Source organism: Accipiter gentilis, chromosome 17 (genome assembly GCF_929443795.1).
Source record: "Accipiter gentilis chromosome 17, bAccGen1.1, whole genome shotgun sequence".
NCBI classification, from domain to species: domain Eukaryota; kingdom Metazoa; phylum Chordata; class Aves; order Accipitriformes; family Accipitridae; genus Astur; species Astur gentilis.
This window is the reverse complement of record NC_064896.1, coordinates 13,707,366-13,730,387: the sequence shown is the minus strand read 5'-3', so window position 1 is coordinate 13,730,387 and position 23,022 is coordinate 13,707,366. Positions and strand designations below refer to the sequence as shown.

Here is a 23,022-nt window from a genome sequence, read left to right as displayed (position 1 = left end):
TGGAGAGGGAGCTGCAACCCCTGCGCTTTCCCATCGCCTCTGTGGGCCGGCGAGCAGGTGGCCCTGTAGCCAGCTCAGTATGCCTGTCCGAAACGTGAACCTGCATAAAGAAGGGTTAGTCTGTTGGCCAGGCAGCAAGGAGATTTAAACCTGAATCTGCTGCATGCCAGCAGAGTGCTGTAAGCATTTGGCTATTGGGAACTACTTTCACTGTACTATAGCTGAATGTAGCCCTTTGTTGCCTTGGCTTTTATTCCTCGCACCCAGCATCTGAACGTTTTTGTCGTGATCGAAATAGTTCATTTTGATCTCCTGCGTTGGTTTCAGTGCAAGTCAGAGGGGGTTGTCCTCAAGTGAACCCTTCTGTAAGTTCAGCCCAAATTCATGAATAGTTTAGTCTTCCCTGAAACTGTGTTTTTTAATGAATAAATGATTCAGCAAGGGGGGGGGGGGGGGGGAGTTCCATCCAGAAGCAGCACTATTAAAATCTGCTGGGCCTGTTTCTTTATTGCTATATAGTCTTCAGGCTTGTCAGGAGTGGTGTGGATCCAGTTCAGCTGATAAGTAAACTTGTCTCCCTCAGACAGGTGAGGGGTTTTGTTTTGTTGCATTTTTTTATAAGCCTATAGCTTTAAAAAAGAGCTTTGCACCAAAAGCTGTGATACTGCAGTAGAAGGAACTAGCTTGTATGGTAACACAAACAAGATATCCAAGAGGCAACACAAACTCTCTATAATAATAGAGGAAATGATTAGTCATTTTAAACTCATCCTTACTCAAAGCTGTTCTGGCTCTCGGGCGTCTGTTCAGTGTTTGAAATAAAGGAGGAAGCTCTGGTGCTTTATTGGAAAGGTTGTTTCTGCAGAAGATCATCTCAGTTGGAAGATGATGTTTTGGTCTATTTTGGGTTGCGTAGCTGTGCAGTCGCTGTGTTTCTGGGGTGACTGAGCCACCGTTTACACCCAGCTTTTCTGGTAGTTGCTATAAATACATTCTGATGTGTTCTGTTGATGGAATGGCAATAAAATTTATAGTAATGAAATTAATCAAAGAAACTTCATGGGCTGCATATTATAGGTGCTAAGATTTGATAGATACATGAAGTGTTCATATGACATGGGAGAGGTATGTAAAAGAACAGTCTAAGAGCTTAAAACGTTACTGTCCTAATATTTGGGCATGAGGGATCTTCGTACAGCATACGTTAAAAAGGGATAAGAGGGATATTAGGAAAACTGGCAATATCTTTCGGGATGAAATTCTAGTTAAATCAGGATAAAGAGTACAAAAAACCAAAATACTATCCTCCTCTTCAGTTGTTTCACTCTACAGTCTCCAGCGTGGGTAGTTTGAATGTAGGGTACAAAGGATGTTATTCAGATGAGACCTTTTCAGTAAACCTGCAATACAAATGGTTGGAGTGAGAGTTAACACCACCGCAAGTGCAATTCATTTTCTTTCATTTAAATATGAAGGTTAAATTCTGATAAGTTGTGTCATCTAACTTCAGTATTTGAGAAATTGTCTAGGAGATAGTCAGTGGTAGATGTTTGATCAAAAAACATGGAAGATGTTACCAGAGACTTCCCCTTTTAATTACTGTCTTTTGTAGTACTTTTGACTTTCAGTGCAGGATTATCGCTGGGTTTAAGGACTGACCATAACATCTACTTCTGTCAGGAATAAGGTAATTCTTTTGTGTTTGGTTTCTTCTGTGCTTAGGTTGTCTGTGCTGGTGATGGATTCCTGCCTCCAGAGTAGCAGTGTTTGAATGAAAGTAGGTAACTTCATGTTCTTGCAGTCCATAATGAAACATGGTTGGCTGAAGTGCATGCAGTGCAAAACCTTTTTTTTTTTTTTTTTTTGGCAGCTACAAAACCCTACCTACTTGCTTCTTATAGGATGCTGTAATCTTGAAATCTTTTCTGTAAACTTATCCCTGATTTTAGAGCTATCCCCTGATAAGACATTCTAGTTGATGGTTGTTTATTGGGGTGGGCTTTTTTGATTTGTTTTTTTTAGTGGTTGGTTTTTTGTTTGGTGTTTTGGTTTTTTGTTTGTTTGTTTTTAAACCATGACATTGAGAAATGGTTGATTCTCTGTCTTCCCTCTTACGTGCAACAATGTCATATAATATCAGAGCTCATCTTTTCAGCAGACCACGTCTGAACCCCCTGGGTAACAGTGCAGGAGCACACGCTTGCTGGTCTCTCCTCCGTTTTAAAACAAGAAGGAAATACCTTAGTTATCCAAACACTTTTCTGTTTGTTTGGCTTTACCTGTAAGGAAGGTGCTTTGGTAAGTGTCTTTGAGAGACAGAGCAGGGGCTGGGCTCTAAATTTTAGTCTGGATTTAAAGCAGGCTCTGAACACAGCCTTCACAACATGCAGTTGCTGTTAGAAGAAGCATAGACATAAAACCTGCTGTATGGTGCACGGGAGAAAGTGTTGTAACAGTGGATTTTAAAAGGTTATGAGTCATGCAGACAGGATATATCACTAGGAAAGAAAAGAAGAAAATGTCTTTATAAAGATATTCAGCCCTTAGGGGTTGTCTAGACATCTGCCTTCATGCCTTTTGGCATCTGGAGACTCATGTGTCCCAATACATGGTATTCCCTTGACAGAAAAAAAAGTCTGTGGGTATATTTCCATTTTCATAGCTTGAGTCAGGTGATGGATCAGGCAACCTTCTAAACTAGGGCCTTGTCTGCACTAGCGTATTCAAGCTAATGTGTTTCTCAGTCATTTGAAAAGTCTTTTAGCTTTGCACTGGGCATTCTGGGTGCAGTGAACAGTGGTCTTTAGTTCGACTTGGCTTGGTATGCCTTCAGTCTCATTTGTATGTGTCTTCTTAGCCGAGTCTTTCATCTTGATAAAACTACCCAGTTAGTGTCTGCAAGATGCCTCCTCACTCATGCTGAAACACAGGGTGGGCGTTCTGCCATACAGGCAAGGGATAAAACCCTGCTGGCACCTCTTGCTGATAAAGCAAATTGGTCCAAAGTGCTTTTTCTTGTTAGTTTGTTTTCTGCAGTTGAACTGCTGTAACGTAGTTGCTATAAGCAGTGATAAAGCAGTATCACCTAGAGATGACAAGAGGCTGCCGTAGCCTGTGAAGGATGTAGGTATGTTCTGGTATAAAGTCATACTTAGGAAAGTTTTACATTCTTTATTCAAACCTGTTTTTCAGGTAGTCATGTTTCTGTCAGCATTATGTAACTCTGTGACATTTTGACTCTCTCTGTTAGAGACAGGAGAGGTGCAAAGGAATCCAGCTTGTGAATCACTCTTGGTTTAACCCTTACTGGAAGATGGGGAAGGAGCGTGAGGCCATTAAGGGAGCAGTTCAGGGAAGGCAGTGTGGAAGTCTGCACAACCACATCAATTAAAAGGTACAAGATAATGAGGTTTTAGCAGCTGGAATGCAATTAACTTCCTCATCACTCCTCTCTCTCTTTCCCATACCTGCACATTTCATGCAGGTGAACAACCATGTGGCAGGTAGCAAAGTTCAATTATTTATGTCATCTGGTAGAAGGCTTTGACTTCTGACTCAGCACCCTGACTTCTCACGTTTTTGGGGGTTTTTTCATGTGCTAAACTTTAAAGACCTAGGAAGATCCCACCCACCAGTGTAGTGCAGACTGCTTAAGGTTTGCATAACTCCTGTTTTATATTGCTGCTTTATTGTTGGCAAGCAGCAGTTTATAGACAGTTACAAATATGTATGTTATCCCCCTAATCTTGGGGAGATTTGGCTGTTACATGAGCAAATACAGTAAGTTACTTGGCATTCTGTGACATGCACATAAAATATGATGCAGGCATGGAAGACTTAGTTTCATCTTTGTCTTAATGTTAGTTCAGTGTGGCTTTAGTATTTGAGTGGGAAGATGAAGCTTTGCCCCATGTATGCATGGTGAAATGCATCACAGTGAACCGAAGGCTTTCTCCTCAGCCCTTCTTCATAGCTCCTACTCCAAATGTACAGACACATTTATGTGGGTTTTTCTATTCAAAGCTTTGGTACTTGTCAGCCTTAAACATGCAGATGAGAAAGTTTAGAAGTATATTTTTAACAGATCAATCAAAATCCCATTTGTGGCCTAGATATGCTTTAATGCAATATTTGAGCATTATTTTTCATACCCTTACCTGTATTTTACTTTTTGTTTTGTTTAAAAGCAAATAAATAATAGGAGTGATTGTGCTGTAGCTGGTTTGGGGTATGTCCTTGTTTCCTCCCTGAAAATGATAGAGGTGTTATACTTTAGCTATTGCAAAGTATAAAAAACTAAACACTAAATGTCAGGCCAAAAAGAAATGTCTCTGATATGGAAATGTTTTACTACCATTTGTTATTTTCTTGGTTGGAAATGCTTTGCTACTGTTTATTATAGGCATTGTTTCATCTTTAACACATGAAATCCATATAAACCTGTATGTATATAAATTATAAAGTTCTTGTCCTTCTAGGCTTCCAAGGCATTTTGTGGTGGTGCATGGAAACTGTTTTTACAGCTTAACTCAAGGTTGGAAAGCTTCAGGTAGTGGTATTTTTCAGTTTCCGTGTTTGTGGTTTGTTGAGGACAGAAGAGCAAAAGAGAATACATCTAATGTTTCAAAGACATGGAACACATAATCTGGGTGAAATAAAATCAAATCTACTCTTGTGACTTTCAGTTTGAGTCAAAGATTAATTAATTGAAGGAACTGTTTAGGTGTTGTTGAAGATAGAACAAAAATGAAGCAGGATGATGAGGAGTTGCGATTTGATTCTAGTACCTGCTACTCTTATTTCATCCTACCATTTCGTATATAAGTATTGAGAGGTTTGTCTAAAATACATTGAGCATATCTGGGGGACATCACTAGACTTGAATTTCTAACTGACCAAATAGGCTTTTTAAAAAAATAATTTGACTAAATGGGTTAATAACATAGATAGGAAAACCAGAGATATTGATGAAGCCTTCCCCTACCCCCAATCTCTTCTGCAGTGTTGGTGCCTGACTAGTGTTAGTTCTTTTTAATACCTCAATTTTTTCAGCCACAGTTGAGGAAATAGTTGCTACTGCAGACTGCCGAAGTGAGATCCTGCCAAAGTGCTTGGAGGTTGGTACTGCACTTGCTGCTGCCCCTTTCTGGTTTTCTATTAGGGGTAACACTGTCAACTGTTGTGGACACCTGTGTGACAAAATTATTCTTAATAGTGCACTACTATTTCTAATAAATCTTCAAAGTGCTTTTAAAATATTTTGCCAAGGCAATATGTTAAACAGAAGGCTGCCTGTATAAAATATATATATACATGCCTTTGGAAACAGAACTTTTATATAAAACTTTCTCTTTAAACTCTTGTGTTTTTAAAATTTACAAGAACCATCATCAAGTGGAAGGTGAATTTCTGATTGAAATGATTGTGCTTCATCATTAAACTTGCTGGTAGTGGATATTCACTTAGTGGTGATATAACCAGTTGGGATGAATTTTGGTAAATTTTAAAAATTGCATTTTTTTAAAGGTTATTTTCAGTAATCTTTTTTGAAAACTTTGGATTTGTCTGTTAAGACCATGCAATGGAAAGAGGTGTGCTTTTGTATTCTGGTGATATAGGTAGCAGAAAATCCATAATTGTACGGAAATAACGAAGGCTGTGGGAAGCCATATGAGTGGTATTATTGCTCTAAGCAAACAATCACCAAAATGTTGTAAAAATTCACTCTTAGTTTTAAAAGCTTCCTCTGTTTCTTTTTTCAAGTGATGTACAAGGTTAAGCAAACACTTCAGTGATACAACATGCAATTTATTTCAAATGAACATGTTTTGAGACTCATAATGAATAACATAAACATACCTTCCTCTTAAATATAAGAGTTTGAAATGAGCTACTAGCTATTTGATCTGTATCAGAGCTAAACCAAACACAAAGATCAGCAGGAACTCCATGTATCTTGGAAGGAGAAAGAAGCCATGGATATTATTTTTCTACAATAAAAAGTTTGCAGCCGTGTCAGTTTGATCTCCGGTTCTGACCCTGCATCATCCAGCTTTTTTCCACCATAGTTGGTCTTACCAGATGGCCATGAAGTTGACCTTTGATAGACATGTCTATTGACTGGTAAGTGAGAGAGAGACCATGTCGTTGTCAGTGAATAACTTCTCGTGCAGCCGCAATGTATGCATAGAGGCAAGACTGGCGATGGGGTGATGACAGAGCCAATTCTCATTCCTGTTTCTATTCAGCTTCTGTTCAAAGAGGAGGAAAAGGGAGACTCTACCAGAGCCCTAGATGAACTTACTGGAGCCGTACAATGAGATCTTTTGTTCCCTTCTAGGAGTACTACTACATGTTTTGAACACTTGCGGGCTATTTGTCTTTTGCTACAGTTTAAATTCATTAAAGGATTATATGGGCTGACAGTTGAAGGCAAACCTCAAGGGTGTCCCCTCAGCCCCATGTTGCTGCATGTGAAAACAGCATATGGGAAAACATAGTTGAATCGAATTGTTTGTGTTTGTGATAATCCGATCCTTGTAGATCAGCCAGATCTCTGACTTATTTTAGAGTTGAAAAAGGTTTAGCACCACATTTTTTGCTATGAGACAATTCACATTTGCTTTGAAGAAGTTGATGAAATGCTACTTTGGTTTTAGGGCCCATCAAAAAAATGTAGATTCAATACAAAACAGTGCAGCTGAAGATGTGAGATGCAGTAAATAAGCACCATGAAGAAAAACTAGGGTCCAGCTAGTAATTTATTGTATAAAATTACTTCCCTTGTGACAGGTTAGTGATGCTTGAAGTTGCATGGAGCCTGCCTCAGCCTGCTCGGCATGGTGTCATTTGCTCCCACAAGCTGCATCTGAGCTGGCGTTTACATCTACATCCACCCTTTACACCCTAGCGTGGTCATCCTTAGCCTTGTACTTTCCAGAATATGTCAACTTTTATGGGAATCTAGGCATATTTTACTGCTGTTAGTCACTCTGGCTGACGTTTGATGGTTTTATTGGGGCCTCTAGTGGTCTCAAGACTGCATTACCAAACCAGAGCTGCTGTTTAGGGACTGTGAGGAAGGATTGCTTTCCTCCCTCCCTTTGGGTAGATTTACCCAGCTACGGGACAAGGGCAGTACCGTACAGATAATTTATTTGGATTCTAGTGGAGCATTTCACATGGAGTTAGAACTGAACGTGCTGAAAGAGCATAAATAAATGGTAATAAACAGTAACAGAGCGTGAAGGAGGAGATGAAGGTTAGCCTGAGAGGTCTCCGTGTTGAGCAGTGGTCACAGGCTGGTTTCTCCTAACTGCACACCTCATTGCTTTTTAAGTTAGGAGTTTTTCAGGATCCTGGTAAGGGCAAAAAGATAAACTGTCGTAAGAAAAGTATAGAAGTAAGGCAGGAAAAAACAAGCCCTTCAGGTACCAGCGTCAAGCCTGCCACAAAAAAAAAGGATTTTCTGTCTAGCAAGACAGTTAGGAGCTCTGTGTGAGCAAGCTGATGGTTTTCACAGGCCATGGTTCTCCTGGCCTGCCCCCAGACAGGGTGTCATAGATAAAAAATTCTGTCTTTATTTTCAGTATAAATCATCTTTCTTGATGTTGTATTTGAGCTTTTGTGTAAGTTTTAAAATCGCTTTACAGCTAGTTTTACTTGGAAAACTCTCAACCCAAATCCAGCTCAATGTTGTTCTCCTTGTGAAGTATCTTTTAACACTTTCCTGAGCAAAGACTATGTAGACTCTAAAGTGTCCAGCTCAGGAAAGTGAAAACTACTTATGATAAGAGAGAAACTTGAGAGTCTCAATTGCTCTCAGCTAAGCAGATCTGAAATAGGGCCCAGTCAGGAAATGCCCCTCATTTTCATGACTGCACTGCAAAGGCCAGGCAGCTGCTGGCTCTGCTGTACATTTTCCATGTTGCCTGGGTGGCCAGCCCTGCTGATTTGGGGACAGTTAGCATTGTGTCATTGCCACAGGAGTATTTTTTTTCTTTCTCTTTTCTTTTTTCTTTTCATTATATCCTTCTTCCAGGGTGTGCCGGAGTATTGACTCAGAGTGAAAAAATAGTGCTGTTAGGCTACTTGCAGGAATACGCCTTGTTCACATGAAATAAAGGTTGATGCTTTCTTAGTTTTGAAAGGAAATGACTGGCAATGTTAACTGAAATTCTTGTTGAAAGAGGAGGTTTTTCAGTTCAGGCATTGCTCATCACACACCCAGCTGCAGTTCCAGCGATGTCAGTATGATGTGCAGCTCGAGTAGGATAACAATTTGGGTTTTAGTAAGTAATTGTTTTAAATATTGCTCATTGCCAAATAAGCACACTGTTCTCTTTGTAAACTCCTTCAGCAGGATTGTCTCTGAAGAGACATTATGTGTAGGACTTACCGGGTTATGTGAATAATTTAAACTTGTTGCAACTTCTCAGCCTTTCTTCGGGATGAAGTTTCTGTTTTCTCAGTTGGAAGATTGCAGGATGCTTGGAGGAATGCTACTGAACTGTGAGATGGTTTGCAACACCTGCTGCCTGTAGTTCATTGGGACCTGCAGGTTTGGGGGGAGCAATGAAGAACTACTGGGTTGCATGGAGAAGTTTTAAACTGATGTTTGATCTGGAAGCCATTGGAAAGAAGTCTAATGGTGCTTCCTAGGGTCAGTGGTGAGAGAGCTATCAGTTGTGATGCAGTCGTGTTTGGTGTCTGGGCCTTTTGTCAGCCTGTTTCATGCCAAAATCTGTGCTGCTTGGTCTTGGGTATTTCTGTTGCTTGTTTGTTTTGTATGTGCGCAGGTAGGTGAATAACTTCCTTTTACCAAACCACAGCAAAACTTGCCCGAGAAAGCTTTTCTTGAAGGTAGGACTGAAGAAGGGAAAACAGATCTAACATGTACAATTCAGATGAGATCCATTTTATATTTTTCTCTTTATTTTGGATATGTTACCCAGAAAACTGCTTGCTCCTAGGCTAGCGATCTGAGAAGCAGATAGCAGGTAAAATTTGGAGAAAAATCAGGAGAGGAAGAACGAACTTTCTCCAGTATGTTTCAACACAAATTCTCATTTGGTGTCTCATCTTGCCTTTCCTACAAGGCTTTGTCTTCCACAACATTTTTAGTTCACTGGAGGTGCTACACAAACTAGAATCTCCTCATCTGTTTTCATAAAAGCCAGTGGAAAAAATGATATTTGGTCCCTCTTTGGAGAAAAGCTTGCTTCAGGGAAGACAGAATTTAGAAAGGTCAGGGGTAGAAAACAAATACATGCAAAGTGGAAATAGTCTTTCCTCTTTCACATAACTGTGTAATAGCTCAAAATAGGCTGTGCATAGTTGTGTATGGCTGTCAACTGCTTTAGGGTTTTGCACAGCTTCCTAATACAACATGGTGTCCTAAGAGCGTCCAGCCCTACCCAATTAATAACAAATTTCAGCTCATGTTTCTTTCTTCTGGGTTCTGGATATCCATCTGGTCCCATGCATTCTCATTAGTGGAGCTGCTCATTTAGGGTTAAAAGAAGAGAAGACTCCAAAGATCTTGCAAAATCTTAGTGCTCTGCTTCTAAAATTAGAGCTTCACCCTCCTCAGGATAAACCCATTTAAACCAAACATTCTGTGAAATGGTGTTTTGTGGATGGGCTGTGAGTGCCTGCCTAACATACCAGAGGGGAAAGCATGTGGAGCTGACGCTTGCTGCAGTGTATTTTCAGTTTTTCATTGTAGGTGAATGTGTCATATTATTGAGACCATCTAGAGTTAATTTGAATAAAAAAAAGGAGAAAAAAAAAAAACCCAAACCAACCAACCAAAAAAAAACCCAAAACCCAGAACCACAAACCCAGCACCAAATCCAGAAAGCAATCAATCTTAAATGAAACTATATAACATAATTAAATGTTAGCTTCTGACTTAGCCTCATGTTGACTATTTCCTCCTTCAAGTAGTAAGGACCTGATTACAGGACGGCTGAGTATTCACAAATGCCACTGAAACTGGTAACTGAACTGTTAGTGTAGCTTGGAGCACATCTACAGCACACAGGCTTAATCTAGATTGTCTTTTTTTCCTTCTCATACAATAAGCATAGGGGAAAACACTTGCTTTTCTTGGCTTGGCATATCTTCAATTGCATATGAATTTCTATGCATTTTACAGTAGTATAACAGTGTGATGATTTGTGCTTAGAAGCTGTTTGTTTAAATGCAGAGAAATGCTTTGCAATTGTAGACTTACATTTTAGGAAGAAATTAGAAAATAGGGCAAAAAATTACATAAGGATATTTTAGCTCATTTTTCACCCCAAAACCCAGAAAATGCCAAAGTAAGGCATGTTACTTGAACTAGGCTCATACAGGTTTAGGCACATAGTTTTATGCCCCAGTTCAGGTGATCTCACTTTTCTTGCCTGGTGCTGTAAGCCTACGAAGTTTGTGAATTTGGACGTAACATGGAAATGAATGAGGTGAAACAGCCCTGAGATGGGTTGCAAGAGTCAGAAATATCACATCTTTCCAAACCCCATCCTGTCTCTGAGACTGTTGTCTCCTGCAGGAAGGTGTCACTCCCTGCTGAGTTAGACTTTACACTCCCAGGGATGTGGGAAGATGTCCACAGCTGGAATAGCAGTCAATGCCTTACAAATCCGAGAAAATCAGCAAGTACTGGAAAGCTGTATCAGTTTGTGGATGCAATACTTGGGCAATCCCACTTCCATTATTGTGGGGTTTCCCAGTGGTATTCCAGGGTTTAATTTTCACTTACTTTGTGTGACCTTGAGTAAAACCATTCTGTGGGAATGCTTTCTGAATAAACCTATGCTATGTATGAAATATCAGAGGTGACAGAGCGGTCTGCAAGTGGCCAAGTTACTGGGTCTTTGCTGGTTAATGTTTGTCAGCTCAGCGGTCATGACTGATAACAGTAGCTAAGCCAAGCCTGGAGTCTTAAAACCATCGTGATGGTTGCAGTGGGGTGGCTTGCCCTAAAGCCATAGTTATGGATGGTGGGACAACTAATGGTAGGTGGGCATAGCAGAAAAAAAATCAGGAAGCGAGACCACAGTTACTGGGGCAGTGATGATGCTGTTGCTTTTGTGAAAGGGTGTTGAGAAAGAATTTGGAGAGCACTGTGATAGCTTGTAGTACTTTGTGGAGCAACTCCAAACCTGAGAGGATGGGTGGGTGGAGAAGAGAGGATCTGAAGGTACACATGTGAAAGATAGTTAGCTTTGAGAGGGGTGTGATTAATTTCCTGGCTTTTTGACATCTGAGTCATAAGGCACACATTGGTGAGCACACAAGAAAGAGTAAGCAGCAGCCTCAAGTAGTGTTCTCAGAAAGGATTTGTGGCTAAGGGGATTTTTTGGTTAGGATTTTTTGGTTTGCTTACTGTGACTATTTAGCCAGCTTCTTAACCTTGATTTACGTGAACCAAGCCACGTTGTTTGTTTGGAAACTGCAGCAGTCCAGGCAGGTGGGCTGCTGTTCACAAGGGTTTTCCCCCCAGTACAGGAACCCTAACATTATTAGAGGGTACAGTTTGGCAGCAGAGCCAAACTGATATAAAGTCTTGCAGCCAGCAGAAGAGGAAGCACAACTGTCTTCCCCTCTGCTGACCAGCTCCCATGGCTCCCCCGATGCATGTGTACAGCAGGCATGTTTTAAATCCTGCTCCTGAAAATATCTTAGTCTTAAGTCTAAGCCTTATCAAATATCAGTGGAACTTGGGCTTCTCAGTCACTTAGTGGTTTTGAACATGTTTTCTTGCAGTACATCTTATTTCTTCCTTGATAAGATTGCCTGTGAGACTAATAATAATAGTAATTCCTTAATTAGGCGACCCACTGTACGCTTGAGGAGGTTGGAGCTGAACCCTGCATCTTTTATGCACCACCAGCTCCTGGTCAATAATAAACTGCACACATAAGGAGTGCAGGACAGACCTTGCACAAGTGCAGGTGAATTATTCGGCTCCTCTGGAAGGTACAGCCTTTGATCAGGCATTTGCCATAGGTGACAACAGTGATGAATTTGTGTATACACATCTCTCCTGTTCAGTTGAAATGTTTAGTCTTTAGCATTTTGCTGTCTTTTATTTTCTTGGGGATGGATGTTCCACCCTTACCCCAAGTTCTGGGTTTTTTGGTTTAAAAAATACCCAACTCTATACATTAATAGATTCATGGATTCATGTCATTGAAAAGAAAAGCAGAGATGGCAGGGCTTCTTATATATTAGATGCAAACACAAGGAGAATCAGGTGTTCAGTGCAAATATAATCTGAAATAATAAACAAATGTTTTGTATAAATAGCATCTCATTAAGTAATAACATAAGGCTGGAGAACAGTTCAGTTTGTGGCTTGTGTTGAAAAATACAGCATGGAATGACTGAGTCAGGGAAGCTGACGCTTGGGAATGGGATCATTTGTTTTGTGTGGGTTTGGATTTCAGAAAGAGGCCTGCCTGCTGCCAACGGGACGGTGCTTTTTTTGAGTTTGGTTTGCACATAATGCTCTGGAAAGTCAGAAGGGTATTGTGAGAGGGGGTATTGCCAACGTGTGTGATTGGCAACAAGTAGTAAAATGATGGTAAGCTGTTCATTCAGCATGTGATAGGAGTTTTAGTGTAACTTCCCTTTAGTTGTTTGAGCATCGTTAAGAAAACCCACGCGTGACAGTATAACCAAGTTTCTAGCAGTTTGGTAATAATTCGCTGTTGGATCAGATTGCTGTAGCTGGGGGTAAAACGGGAATTGACATGCTTCTTGTCTCAGCTGGCAGGGGAGAAATGGGGAGGTGAGAAGCAGGGGTGAAGGGGACTTGGTAGTGGCATACCTGTTTCTCAGTCATATGATGTCTGTTGTTCCTGTTGCTCAGGAAGGATGCTGTGCCCCTGAACTCAAAATCTGGGGAGAAGGAGATGAGAAACTTTGTCATCTTCAGGCAGACTTACAGAAGAGAAAGTAACTGAAGGACAGGTTGTGAATGATGTTAGGCGTTTGCTCTTTCATCTGTAGGGCTGCAGAAATCACTGTGACTTACTCAGTCCTGTGGTGTTTCTTGTTGTTGTTTTTTGTTCTTATTTTTGCTATTTCCCCTTCTTATTAAATATAGCGTCTTTTTGGTTTTGCTTTTAGATTGCCCAGCTTTTCAGGGAATCTCACCTCTTGCTCATCATTCATCAGCTGTTTCCACATAGCTTAGTGCTTCTACTGTGAATGCTGCACGGTAGTGTTTTCCTGCCTTAAGAGTGGCTTTTCCCTTTGTAGTCTCTTCTTCCTTGGCCACTTCTTTGTGAAGGAATACAGAAGGGCTCTTGACCTGAGTGCAGATGAATGTTTCTGCACTTCCTAATAGCCTTGCAGTTTGGCTGGGCTCTCAAATATTTGGAAAAGTTGAGGAGGAGCCTCACGCTTGTACATAGGACATGTGTGTCCCAAGTAATGTCCTTTGGGTGCTGATTTGTCAGTAGGGCTGTGCTAGAGAAGACCAGGCATGCGTTCTTCCATGCTTATAAGTGCTCTTTTGCCTGGGAAGTGTGCCCAAACTCTTCTTGCTGTGGCACTGAGACCATCGCAGGCTGGAAGGGGGTCCCTCCACTTGAAGCTTGCTTCTGCTGCTTTTCTCCTTTCTGTAAAGCTGGAGGGGTTGCTTCTAGTGTTGCTTCTCATCAGCTGGCCTGCCTCATCTTTGTGGAGAGAGTGCTTTTTGTAGTCTCTCATATGGAGAACAAGATTTAATGGTATCTACTGACTACTTTTTGCGGGTGTGTCTGCTTGGGCCCATGACTGTGATGCAGGGAGCTACTGCTGATGGAGCTACTTGTGGCACCAGCAACACGGGAGCTGGGGGGCGAGTGATTTGGGATTCAAGCTTTGCATCGGGTTGTTGTGATATAGCTGCTTATTTTGAGTTATCTCATGGAATTGCAGAAGCAGCTAAGAAACTGTCCAAGAAAAGAGGGTGGAAAGAGAAAATGAGACAATTTCAAGTTCTGTAGATAAATGTGTCAACCTCTGCAATCAGCAGGCTTGGCGCTTTGTGTGGGTAATGCACCATCTGGCATGAAGCTAGGCTGGCTTTTCTAGAAGCAGTCCAACCAAAAGAGTAGCTGTTCTGCAGGTGGTATTAGAGTCACTGGGGCTGGAGACTGCCTCTGCCTGCACCTACTGTGATGCCAAAACCAGACCCAGAGGTGCATGGGCAGAAACGCCCCATGCCCGCAAGCCTCCTTGGCATAAGGCATTGTGACCTGTGGATCCCCAGCACCACACTGGGGATCTGCCTGTCCTTGGGACATGTATCTCTGCATGCTTGTTTTTCCCTGGTCCTGTAGCTCTGCAAGGTGAATAGTGATATTTAATCCTCGATGCAATTGCTGGAATAATCTGTTTGTTAGGTGACGAAAGTGGCTGCTGCAGTTGATTTGGCATCAGCGGGCTACAAGAGTCCCGGGAAATCGGGATTTTCCTCTCAAGCCCCTGCAGACTTACCCCTGGGGCTTTTATTTCACTCTTTTAGGAGCATTTTGTGCTGCCACCTGGAGGGAGATGAAGAAAACTGTAGGCAAACTGGCCTGTAAATTAATGGGAATGGAAATGGCTTATTCGGAAGTAAAAGCATGAAGTTGAAAGACTAAAACACGTTTTCAGAGGAAAATTCTGGTGTGCTTGTCAGTATTACTAGCAGAGTAGTTTCAGGCTGCAGTTAAATGGCAACTGATGATACTTTTATGCATATGTACACATACATAAACTAGACTTGAGAATATATACTAAGCATTTTGAACTTCAACTACACTGAGTTTGTTTCAGAAAATGCAAAATATTCTTTTGTGAGAAGTAATAAGAAAGTTTATACAGCATTAGGATGAAAGGAAAAATCTTATGAATGAAAAAGACCTAATTCACATCTGCTGTTTTTTGTGGAATGGTGTCAAAGGTACTAACTAATATGTCTTTTGACTAAGATCTTGTAGGTTTTGTTTTTAAATTTATATGTGCTAAACAATCAGCATATGTTATGCAAGCTGGTTTTGTGAAAAAATAAACTGTTTTAAAAAAAAAAGTGGAAACTAACATTTTACCAGCATGTTTGGGTTTTTTCTCTAATAGTTTGGTATAGTTTTGGTGTTATTTTTATGTCAGTAGATTTTGGGGTATCTCTTTTGCAGGTTGAAAAATCTGGAATTTTTGTTGTTTTTTTTTTTAACTGATTCCTTCCACCCTGCTCCCCTCACCCCCGTGTGTTAATTAAACCAGTCCTTATTTTATTTGAGCTTCTGGTAGTTCTAAAGCTTTAATTTCTATTACTTATTTTTGTTTTCCAGGTCAGATGTACCATCGCCTGTAAGTATCATTCTGTTGTTAATTTTTTTTAAGTAACTCTCATTATCTTAGTTTCTTTTAAGAAAGGCCAAACAATATTAGGTAAGTATTCAAAAAAAAAAAAAAACCAAAAAACCCAAACAACTTCCTAAAAAGAATTTTTTGAAATAGCATTCAAAAATGTAAGCTCACTTGTTTTAGTAACTGTGATTTCTGCAATGCATTTAAGGATATTTAAAAATACAAATGTGTACTTTAATCCCTTTGCTTTTCAGTTTGTAAAGAGTTCTGGTAAAATCAAGTACAGGTATAATATGCTTAGAAAGACTGGAAAATATACTTAAAGGCAATACAAAACAAGCCCCAAACAAAAGACAACACCAAAATGAAGCTTTAAGATTTTTCTGAAGTGAGTATAGCAACTGCTGTACTTGCCAAACTGACGAGTTTTCATGTGGCAGAAATTTCCGAAAGTACTTGCAGATGAGTTCTACCTTACTATTGAACATCAGACTTGCATGAGTTAGCCTTTAAATTTTAGGGCCTGAATCAACTCTCTCTACACTTTGGGCTGCTCTGCATCAACCTAAAGTTGCTTTCTGTAGGTGTACCGTGTCTCTTCCTTACTTGTGGGAACACACTGTGGGAATATGAGAACTTTTTTCTCATACACTGAGGGGAAGAGACAAAATTGAATTGCTATGCCAGGTTAAGTAAAGCAGCTAGCTGCTGATAATACATCAGAAAAATGCACACACAGAATGTGGCTGCAAGTTTGTTCAATACTTGCCAAACAAAACTGCACTGAAAAAAAGAGCAGGTCATGGTATCTTTCATCCAAACCACAAGCGGAGTCAGTGAATGACCAAACTAATGCGGCAATCTCTTAATCTAATTCAAATTGTCACACAGAAGTTAAAAGTGGTAAACCCAGGAAATGTGCAGTGAAATGTCTGTAGAAGAACAAACTGGGAAAACAGAATTGACTGCAGGTCTGTGGATGGTATCTATAAATGACTATACTTTTGCAAATGGGAAACCCAGAAGTTTTGTAAAGATACTGCTTTGTATTCTTTCTTTCAGGCACTGAGGATTGCAGCTCAAACAATGTAACTGCAGAAACAGGAACCAGTAGTAATGATAATTTATTAGTAAACTCTGCAAGTGGGAACAAAACCTTTGGAGGTGGAAGATCGACCAGGGATGTGTCCCTATCTGACAGGGCAATAAGTGATCGGAACAATGTAACACGTAAGTGGTTTGGAATGTGGCTGGGATGTGAATCTTTAGGGTGTTCTGTGCTTTTATATTGCATTAGCATTTTAAGCCTGAACTCTAGTCCAGAGTGCAAAGAGCATTGCAGGGGTGCATATCTAACTGCTTTACTGTAGTAGAGAATGAGCCAAAGAACTATATCTGCACAGTTGACTGGGAGTTCAGTTTAACGCTGTGATTGGCACGTGGCCTTGAAATAGTTTTATCACTGTTAGGCTTGGGCTCCCTTCTCTGCTTATTATGGCTTTTTAGGTTGCAGCTGCAACAGTCCAAACATACTGTGACATACAGCTTTGAAATCAGCTGTACTCTGTTACATATATAAGTACTCTACCTAGTACAGAGGGAGCTGTATTCACGTATCTACAGGAGAGGTATGTGAATCTTGCAGCGAGAAAGGCTCATCTCTTTGGGATAGCCAGATTAGGAAAAATAACACCAGGTTATGTGTTCCGGTCTCTCTCAGCACCCTGCATGAAGTTGACAGCTGAGGCAGGTAATCACTGCTGCACCTAGGCAGTTTTATTCCTCGAGAAGAAGTGAGCCTTGAGGAATTAGAGTAGATTGCTGAGCTAGCAGGTGTGCCTTGCAGCATATAAGGATGTCTTATTTTCCCAGGCTGATCACTGTTTTACAGAGACCTGTTATTTGGGTACAGCATGGAGAAGACTCCTTTTATGTGTGTGTCAGCAAATAGTGTTGCGGGGTAAAAGATGGTAGTGTTTTTTTTCTTTGCCTTTCACAGAGCCCATCACCATTCTTGCTCTCAAGGCAGAATATGTTGGTGCTGAGAATATCAGCTTAACATGGGCAGTGAGCAACGCTCCTTCCAACTCCTACACATACAGGATAGAGGTTGCAAGTGGTACTTCTGTTAGGAACCTGACATCCAATGTCACCAAAGCCGAAATTACAGAGTTAACCCCTGGGACGTCATATAATTTCACAGTATTTGCAATAGCAAATGATGATGAGACAGAAGGAGAAGGAGTGTCCATAAGGCTGTATACAAGTAAGTCACAGTTTCTTGCAGCCCTATTTCTGGTGGACTGTATTTTGCTGTACAGCTCAGGGCTTTGCCTACCTATGTGAGGACTGTAATTCAATACTATTGTCTATAGACATAATGTTTTAGTCGTGGAGCCTGATCTGGGCTGTATGCAAAGGATGGGATGTTACTGTGCAGTAGAAACATAGCTCTGATGTTTTTGTTTTGTTTTTAATTATCTTCCTTCCCCCCGTTCCCCTCCATCCATGTCTCTTTCCTGCCCACCTCTCTAGATTCCCAAGGGAAGCCCTGGGAGATCTGTCAGAGTTTGACGGCCTGTGCTTCTGCTTTGGAGTGTCACAGGGAGATGAATCACACTCAGAATGACTTTTCTTCAGTTCTCTCTTACCTGTCCATTGATGCAGAAGCCTCCAGGAGCATCTGGTGGTGGTGTCGGGGTGTTCCTGCACTCTGAACAAGGGGTGATGTGAAGACAGTGAAGCAGTGGTGTGGCTGTGTTTCTTCTGTCCCTGTATGTGAGCAGATGTTCTTGCAGGTTGACAGATTGTTGTCTTGCCTTTTACAGAGCCCAGCCCAGTTCTTGATCTCAAAGCAGAATATGTTGGTGTGACTTCTGTCAACTTAACATGGATAGTGATTGATGCTGCTTCCAATTCCTACACGTACAGGATAGAGGTTATAAGCGGTACCTCTGTTAGGAACCTGACATCCGATGTTACCAAAGCGGAAATTACCGAGCTAATCCCTGGGACGATGTACACTTTCACAGTATTTGCAGTAGCGGCTGATGGTCAGACGGAAGGAGGAAGAGTGTCCATAAGGCTGTATACAAGTAAGTCACAGCTTCTTGCAGTCCTTTTCTTCTGGGCAGCTCAGAGCTTTGCCTACCTGCCTGAGGGCTGTTGCATGTGGACCTGATGTGTTAATCCTGGAGCCTAATCTGGGTGGTCTACTAAGTATGGGGTAATGTGTGGAAGAAACATACCCCTGCTTTAAAAAAAAAAAAAAAAGAAGCATAACCAGCCAAACAACCCACCTTCGTTCCCCTCCACCCTTATCTCCTCATATGGGAGATAACTTCTTGCCACAAGTACTTAGTGAGACAACTAGGAAAGGTGCCCTCCTAGAATTGCTATTTGTGAATAGAGAAGGACTCATGGGAGATGGGATGTCTTGGCCACAATGATCATTAAATCGTTGAGTTTAAAATTTTCAGTGTAATTAGAGAAAAAACAGTGGAGTTGCTACCCTGGACTTCAAGAGAGCAAATTCTAAGCTATTCAGGGAGCTACTTGGCAGGGTACCCTGAGAATCTGATATTGAGGGCTTAGGATTCCATGAATGCTGGTCAGTTTTTAAGAACCACCTTTTAGAAGCACAGGAACAGGCAATTCTGCTGTGTTGAAAGTCAAGCAAGCAGGCCAGACAACCAGCTTGGCAGAACAGGGAACTCCTTGTGGAGCTCAAGAGGAAAAAGAAATTGTATGATCTCTGGAAGCGAGCTCAGGCTTCACAGGAAGATTATAGAGCTGTCGTTCATACGTGCAGGGAGAGGACATGAAAGGCCAAAGCTCAGTTAGAGTTGAAACTGGCCAGTATTGTGTTAGACAACAAGAAAGGCTTTTTTAAGTGCATTAATAGCAAGAGGAGGTCTAAAGAAAACACTGCACCAATACTTGTTGAAGATGGTCATCTGACTAATGGGGATGAATAAAAAGTGGAGCCATTCAGTGCTTTTTTTGTTTCAGTCCCTTGGGTTGCTCAGTCCCCTGAGTTCCTGAGTTGGAGGACCACGAGTGTGGGAACAGTGACTTTCCATTTGTGGACACTGAAATTGTAAGGGACCAGCTGTATCAGCTGAATGTTCACAAGCCCGTGGGGCCTGATGGGGTTCATCCCACAGTAATGAAGGGATGTTACGGCAGGACCCCTCTCGATCATCTACCAAAGGTCTTGGGAGTATGGAGAGGTCCCTGCTGACTGGAAGTTAGCCAATGTTACTCCAATTTACAAGAAGGGTGTGAGGGAAGACCCAGGAAACTACAGACCTGTCAGTCAAACCTCAGTTCCTGGAAAAATTACAGAGAAGATCATACTGGGTGCTACTGAAAGACGTTTAAGGAATAGAGCAATCATCAGGCATAGTCAACATGGGTTCACAAAGGGAAAGTCCTGTTTAAGTAATTTTATATCCTTCTATGATAAGGTCACCTGTCTAGTGGATGAAGGGAAGGCAGTGGATGTAGTTTTCCTGGATTTAGTAAGGCTGTTGATACTGTCCCTCACAGCATCCTTCTGGACAAGTTGTCCAACTGTGGGATGAACGGGTTCGTGGTGTGCTGGGTGAAGAACTGGCTGAACAGCATGGCTCAAAGGGTTGTAGTGAATGGGGCTACATCTGGCTGGCGACTGGTCACCAGCAGTGTTCCTCAGGGTTCAATCCTAGGGCCAGTGCTGTTCAATATATTCATCAACGATCTGGATGCAGGAGTTGAATGCACCGTTAGCAGGTTTGCTGATGATGCCAAGCTGGGAGGTGCCCTTGATTCTCTTGAGGGACAGAAGGCCTTACAGAGGGATCTAGATAGAATGAAGCATTGGGCAGTGATTAATGGGATGAAATTTAACATGTCCAAATGCCAGATTCTGCACCTGGGATGGAGTAACACCAGGCACAAATATGAATTGGGAGTGGAGCAGCTGGAGAGCAGCCCTGTAGAAAGGGATCTGGGGGTGCTGGTTGACAGCAGGCTCAGTACAAGTCAGCAGTGAGCCCTGGCAGCCAAGAGGGCAAACCGCATCCTGGGGTGCATCAAACACAGGATAACCAACCGGTCAAAAGAGGTGATTATCCCGCTGTACTCAGCATTGGTGTGGGCTCACCTTGAATACTGTCTGCAGTGCCGGGCCCCACAATTTAGGAAGGATGTGAAGGTCCTTGAATGCGTCCAGAGGAGGGCAACAAAGCTGGTGAAAGGGCTGGAAGGCATGTCTTATGAGGAGCAGCTAAGGACTTTGGCTTTGTCTAGATTGGAGAAAAGGAGGCTGAGGGGTGACCTCATTGCTCTCTGCAGCTTCCTGAGGTGGGGAAGTGGAGAGGGAGGTGCTGAGCTCTTCTTCTTGGGATCCAGTGATAGAACATATGGGAATGGTTCAAAGGTACGCTGGGGAGGTTTAGGCTTGACATTAGGAAGCATTTCTTTACTGGGATGGTGGTCAAACACTGGAACAGGCTTCCTAGAGTGGTGGTCGATGGTGCCCCAAGCCTGTCAGTGTTTTTTTTTATTGAGGGCATTGTCCAAATGCCTCTTATATGCTTTAACTTTTGGTCAACCCTGAAGTGGCAAAGGCAGTTGGACTAGATGATGGTTGTATGTCCCTTCCAACTGAAATATTCTAGTCTAGTCTGTCTCCTGCCCACCTCTCTGGATTCCCAAGGGAAGCCCTGGGAGATCTGTCAGAGTTTGACGGCCTGTGCTTCTGCTTTGGAGTGTCACAGGGAGATGAATCACACTCAGAATGACTTTTCTTCAGTTCTCTCTTACCTGTCCATTGATGCAGAAGCCTCCAGGAGCATCTGGTGGTGGTGTCGGGGTGTTCCTGCACTCTGAACAAGGGGTGATGTGAAGACAGTGAAGCAGTGGTGTGGCTGTGTTTCTTCTGTCCCTGTATGTGAGCAGATGTTCTTGCAGGTTGACAGATTGTTGTCTTGCCTTTTACAGAGCCCAGCCCAGTTCTTGATCTCAAAGCAGAATATGTTGGTGTGACTTCTGTCAACTTAACATGGATAGTGATTGATGCTGCTTCCAATTCCTACACGTACAGGATAGAGGTTATAAGCAGTACCTCTGTTAGGAACCTGACATCCAATGTTACCAAAGCAGAAATTACCGAGCTAATCCCTGGGACGATGTACACTTTCACAGTATTTGCAGTAGCGGCTGATGGTCAGACGGAAGGAGAAGGATTGTCAAGAAGGCTGTATACAAGTAAGGAAATGATGCTTCTCAACTGCAAGTAAACGTGCATTTTGTACCCAATGGCCCTACTTTTTCACCCTGTGTTTCCAACTTTATACTATTTCTCTTGTGGTGTTGCTTTGCTCCATGTGCCTGTGAGCATGAATGCCAAGCGGCCTTTGGTAAAAGGGAAAAGGACTGAGATTTTATGTGTTTCTGTGTGTTCATGCATTGCCTGCAAAGCAGTTATTTTCATGAGCTTGGCTGCTGAAGACTATGTAGCAGCTGGGTCTCCACAACAACATGATAAGGGCTGGATAGGCCCCCTACAACACTTCTGGGAGCAGGTTATCACAGCTCATACCAAAGGATGTGGTGTGCAGGAATATGGTGGCCAGGAACATAGAGGCTTTTTGTTCTTGAAGATTGTTTTGAGCTCTTTGCAGAGTCCCTGACTTGGGGCTCCTGTGGGCTGTGATAGTGCCTAGGGACACATTATCAAATGTGGTGCCATTTTTGCTGGCTTTGCGCCATGCCACCTTTTTCTCAGATCAGAGGGACAGATGGGAGGAGAAGATCTCTCTTTTGTGTCTAGCTCAGGGGTGGAAAGGGAACAGACAACAGCCCTACAAAGCAATGAGAACTGTATCCTGGAGTTGTTACTGAGTAGATGAGCTTGTCTAAGCTGCCTGAGATGAGTCTTGTCTGCCTAGTGTTGATGCTGAATCAGGCTTGCAGACACAGCCCCCTAGGGTGGGTCAGCTGTTGGACCTGCTCAAGGAGCCTATTTCCTTCTGCTGATGTTGAGGAGGGGCTGGGCTGAAGGGCTCAGATTAAGACTTTTGGGTGCAATTTTGAGTTAAGACCAAGATCACCCTGCACTCTGCTTCCTTCTGTAATTTCCATCTCTTTCTCTGTATGGAAGTGCACTGTGGAAACAATTTTAGCATGTGAAATGAAACAAAAACAATATCCCCAAGAAATTCTGTGGCCTTTTCAGAGATGTCCCAGCATGAATGTCTGAAACTGGACATTGATACTGTAGAAGTACTGCTTGGCTACAAATAATGCTTATCCTATGTGAAATGGGAAATGTGGCTGTGGCTCTTCTTTCTTTCTCTGTCTTGACAGATTATTGTCTTGCCTTTCACAGAGCCCAGGCCAGTTCTTGATCTCAAAGCAGAATATGTTGGTGTGACTTCTGTCAACTTAACATGGATGGTGAATGATGCTACTTCCAACTCCTACACGTACAGGATAGAGGTTGTAAATGGTACTTCTATTAGGAACCTGATGTCCAATGCCACCAAAGCAGAAATTACCGAGCTAATCCCTGGGACGATGTACACTTTCACAGTATTTGCGGTAGTGGCTGATGGTCAGACAGAAGGAGAAGGATTGTCCATAATGCTGTATACAAGTGAGTCACAGTTGCTTGCACACGTGTTC

At 42.0% G+C, this 23,022-nt stretch overlaps 1 protein-coding gene across 15 annotated transcripts in view; it reads left to right on the top strand.

Moving 5' to 3' along the window:
* The window catches only part of PTPRJ (protein tyrosine phosphatase receptor type J), a 97,146-nt gene that overhangs the window by 54,933 nt on the left and 19,191 nt on the right, over window positions 1-23,022 (top strand). For 5 of the 15 annotated variants that reach the window (XM_049821348.1, XM_049821357.1, XM_049821351.1 and 2 more), the window contains 6 exons: window positions 15,333-15,351; window positions 16,414-16,581; window positions 17,351-17,617; window positions 18,180-18,446; window positions 21,337-21,603; window positions 22,727-22,993. In XM_049821348.1, coding sequence (XP_049677305.1) covers window positions 15,333-15,351; window positions 16,414-16,581; window positions 17,351-17,617; window positions 18,180-18,446; window positions 21,337-21,603; window positions 22,727-22,993 — 1,255 coding nt within the window. Of the gene's footprint in view, window positions 1-1,722; window positions 1,778-15,332; window positions 15,352-16,413; window positions 16,582-17,350; window positions 17,618-18,179; window positions 18,447-21,336; window positions 21,604-22,726; window positions 22,994-23,022 lie in introns of all 15 variants that reach the window. The other 10 variants (XM_049821360.1, XM_049821356.1, XM_049821350.1 and 7 more) reach the window with 7 other exon arrangements.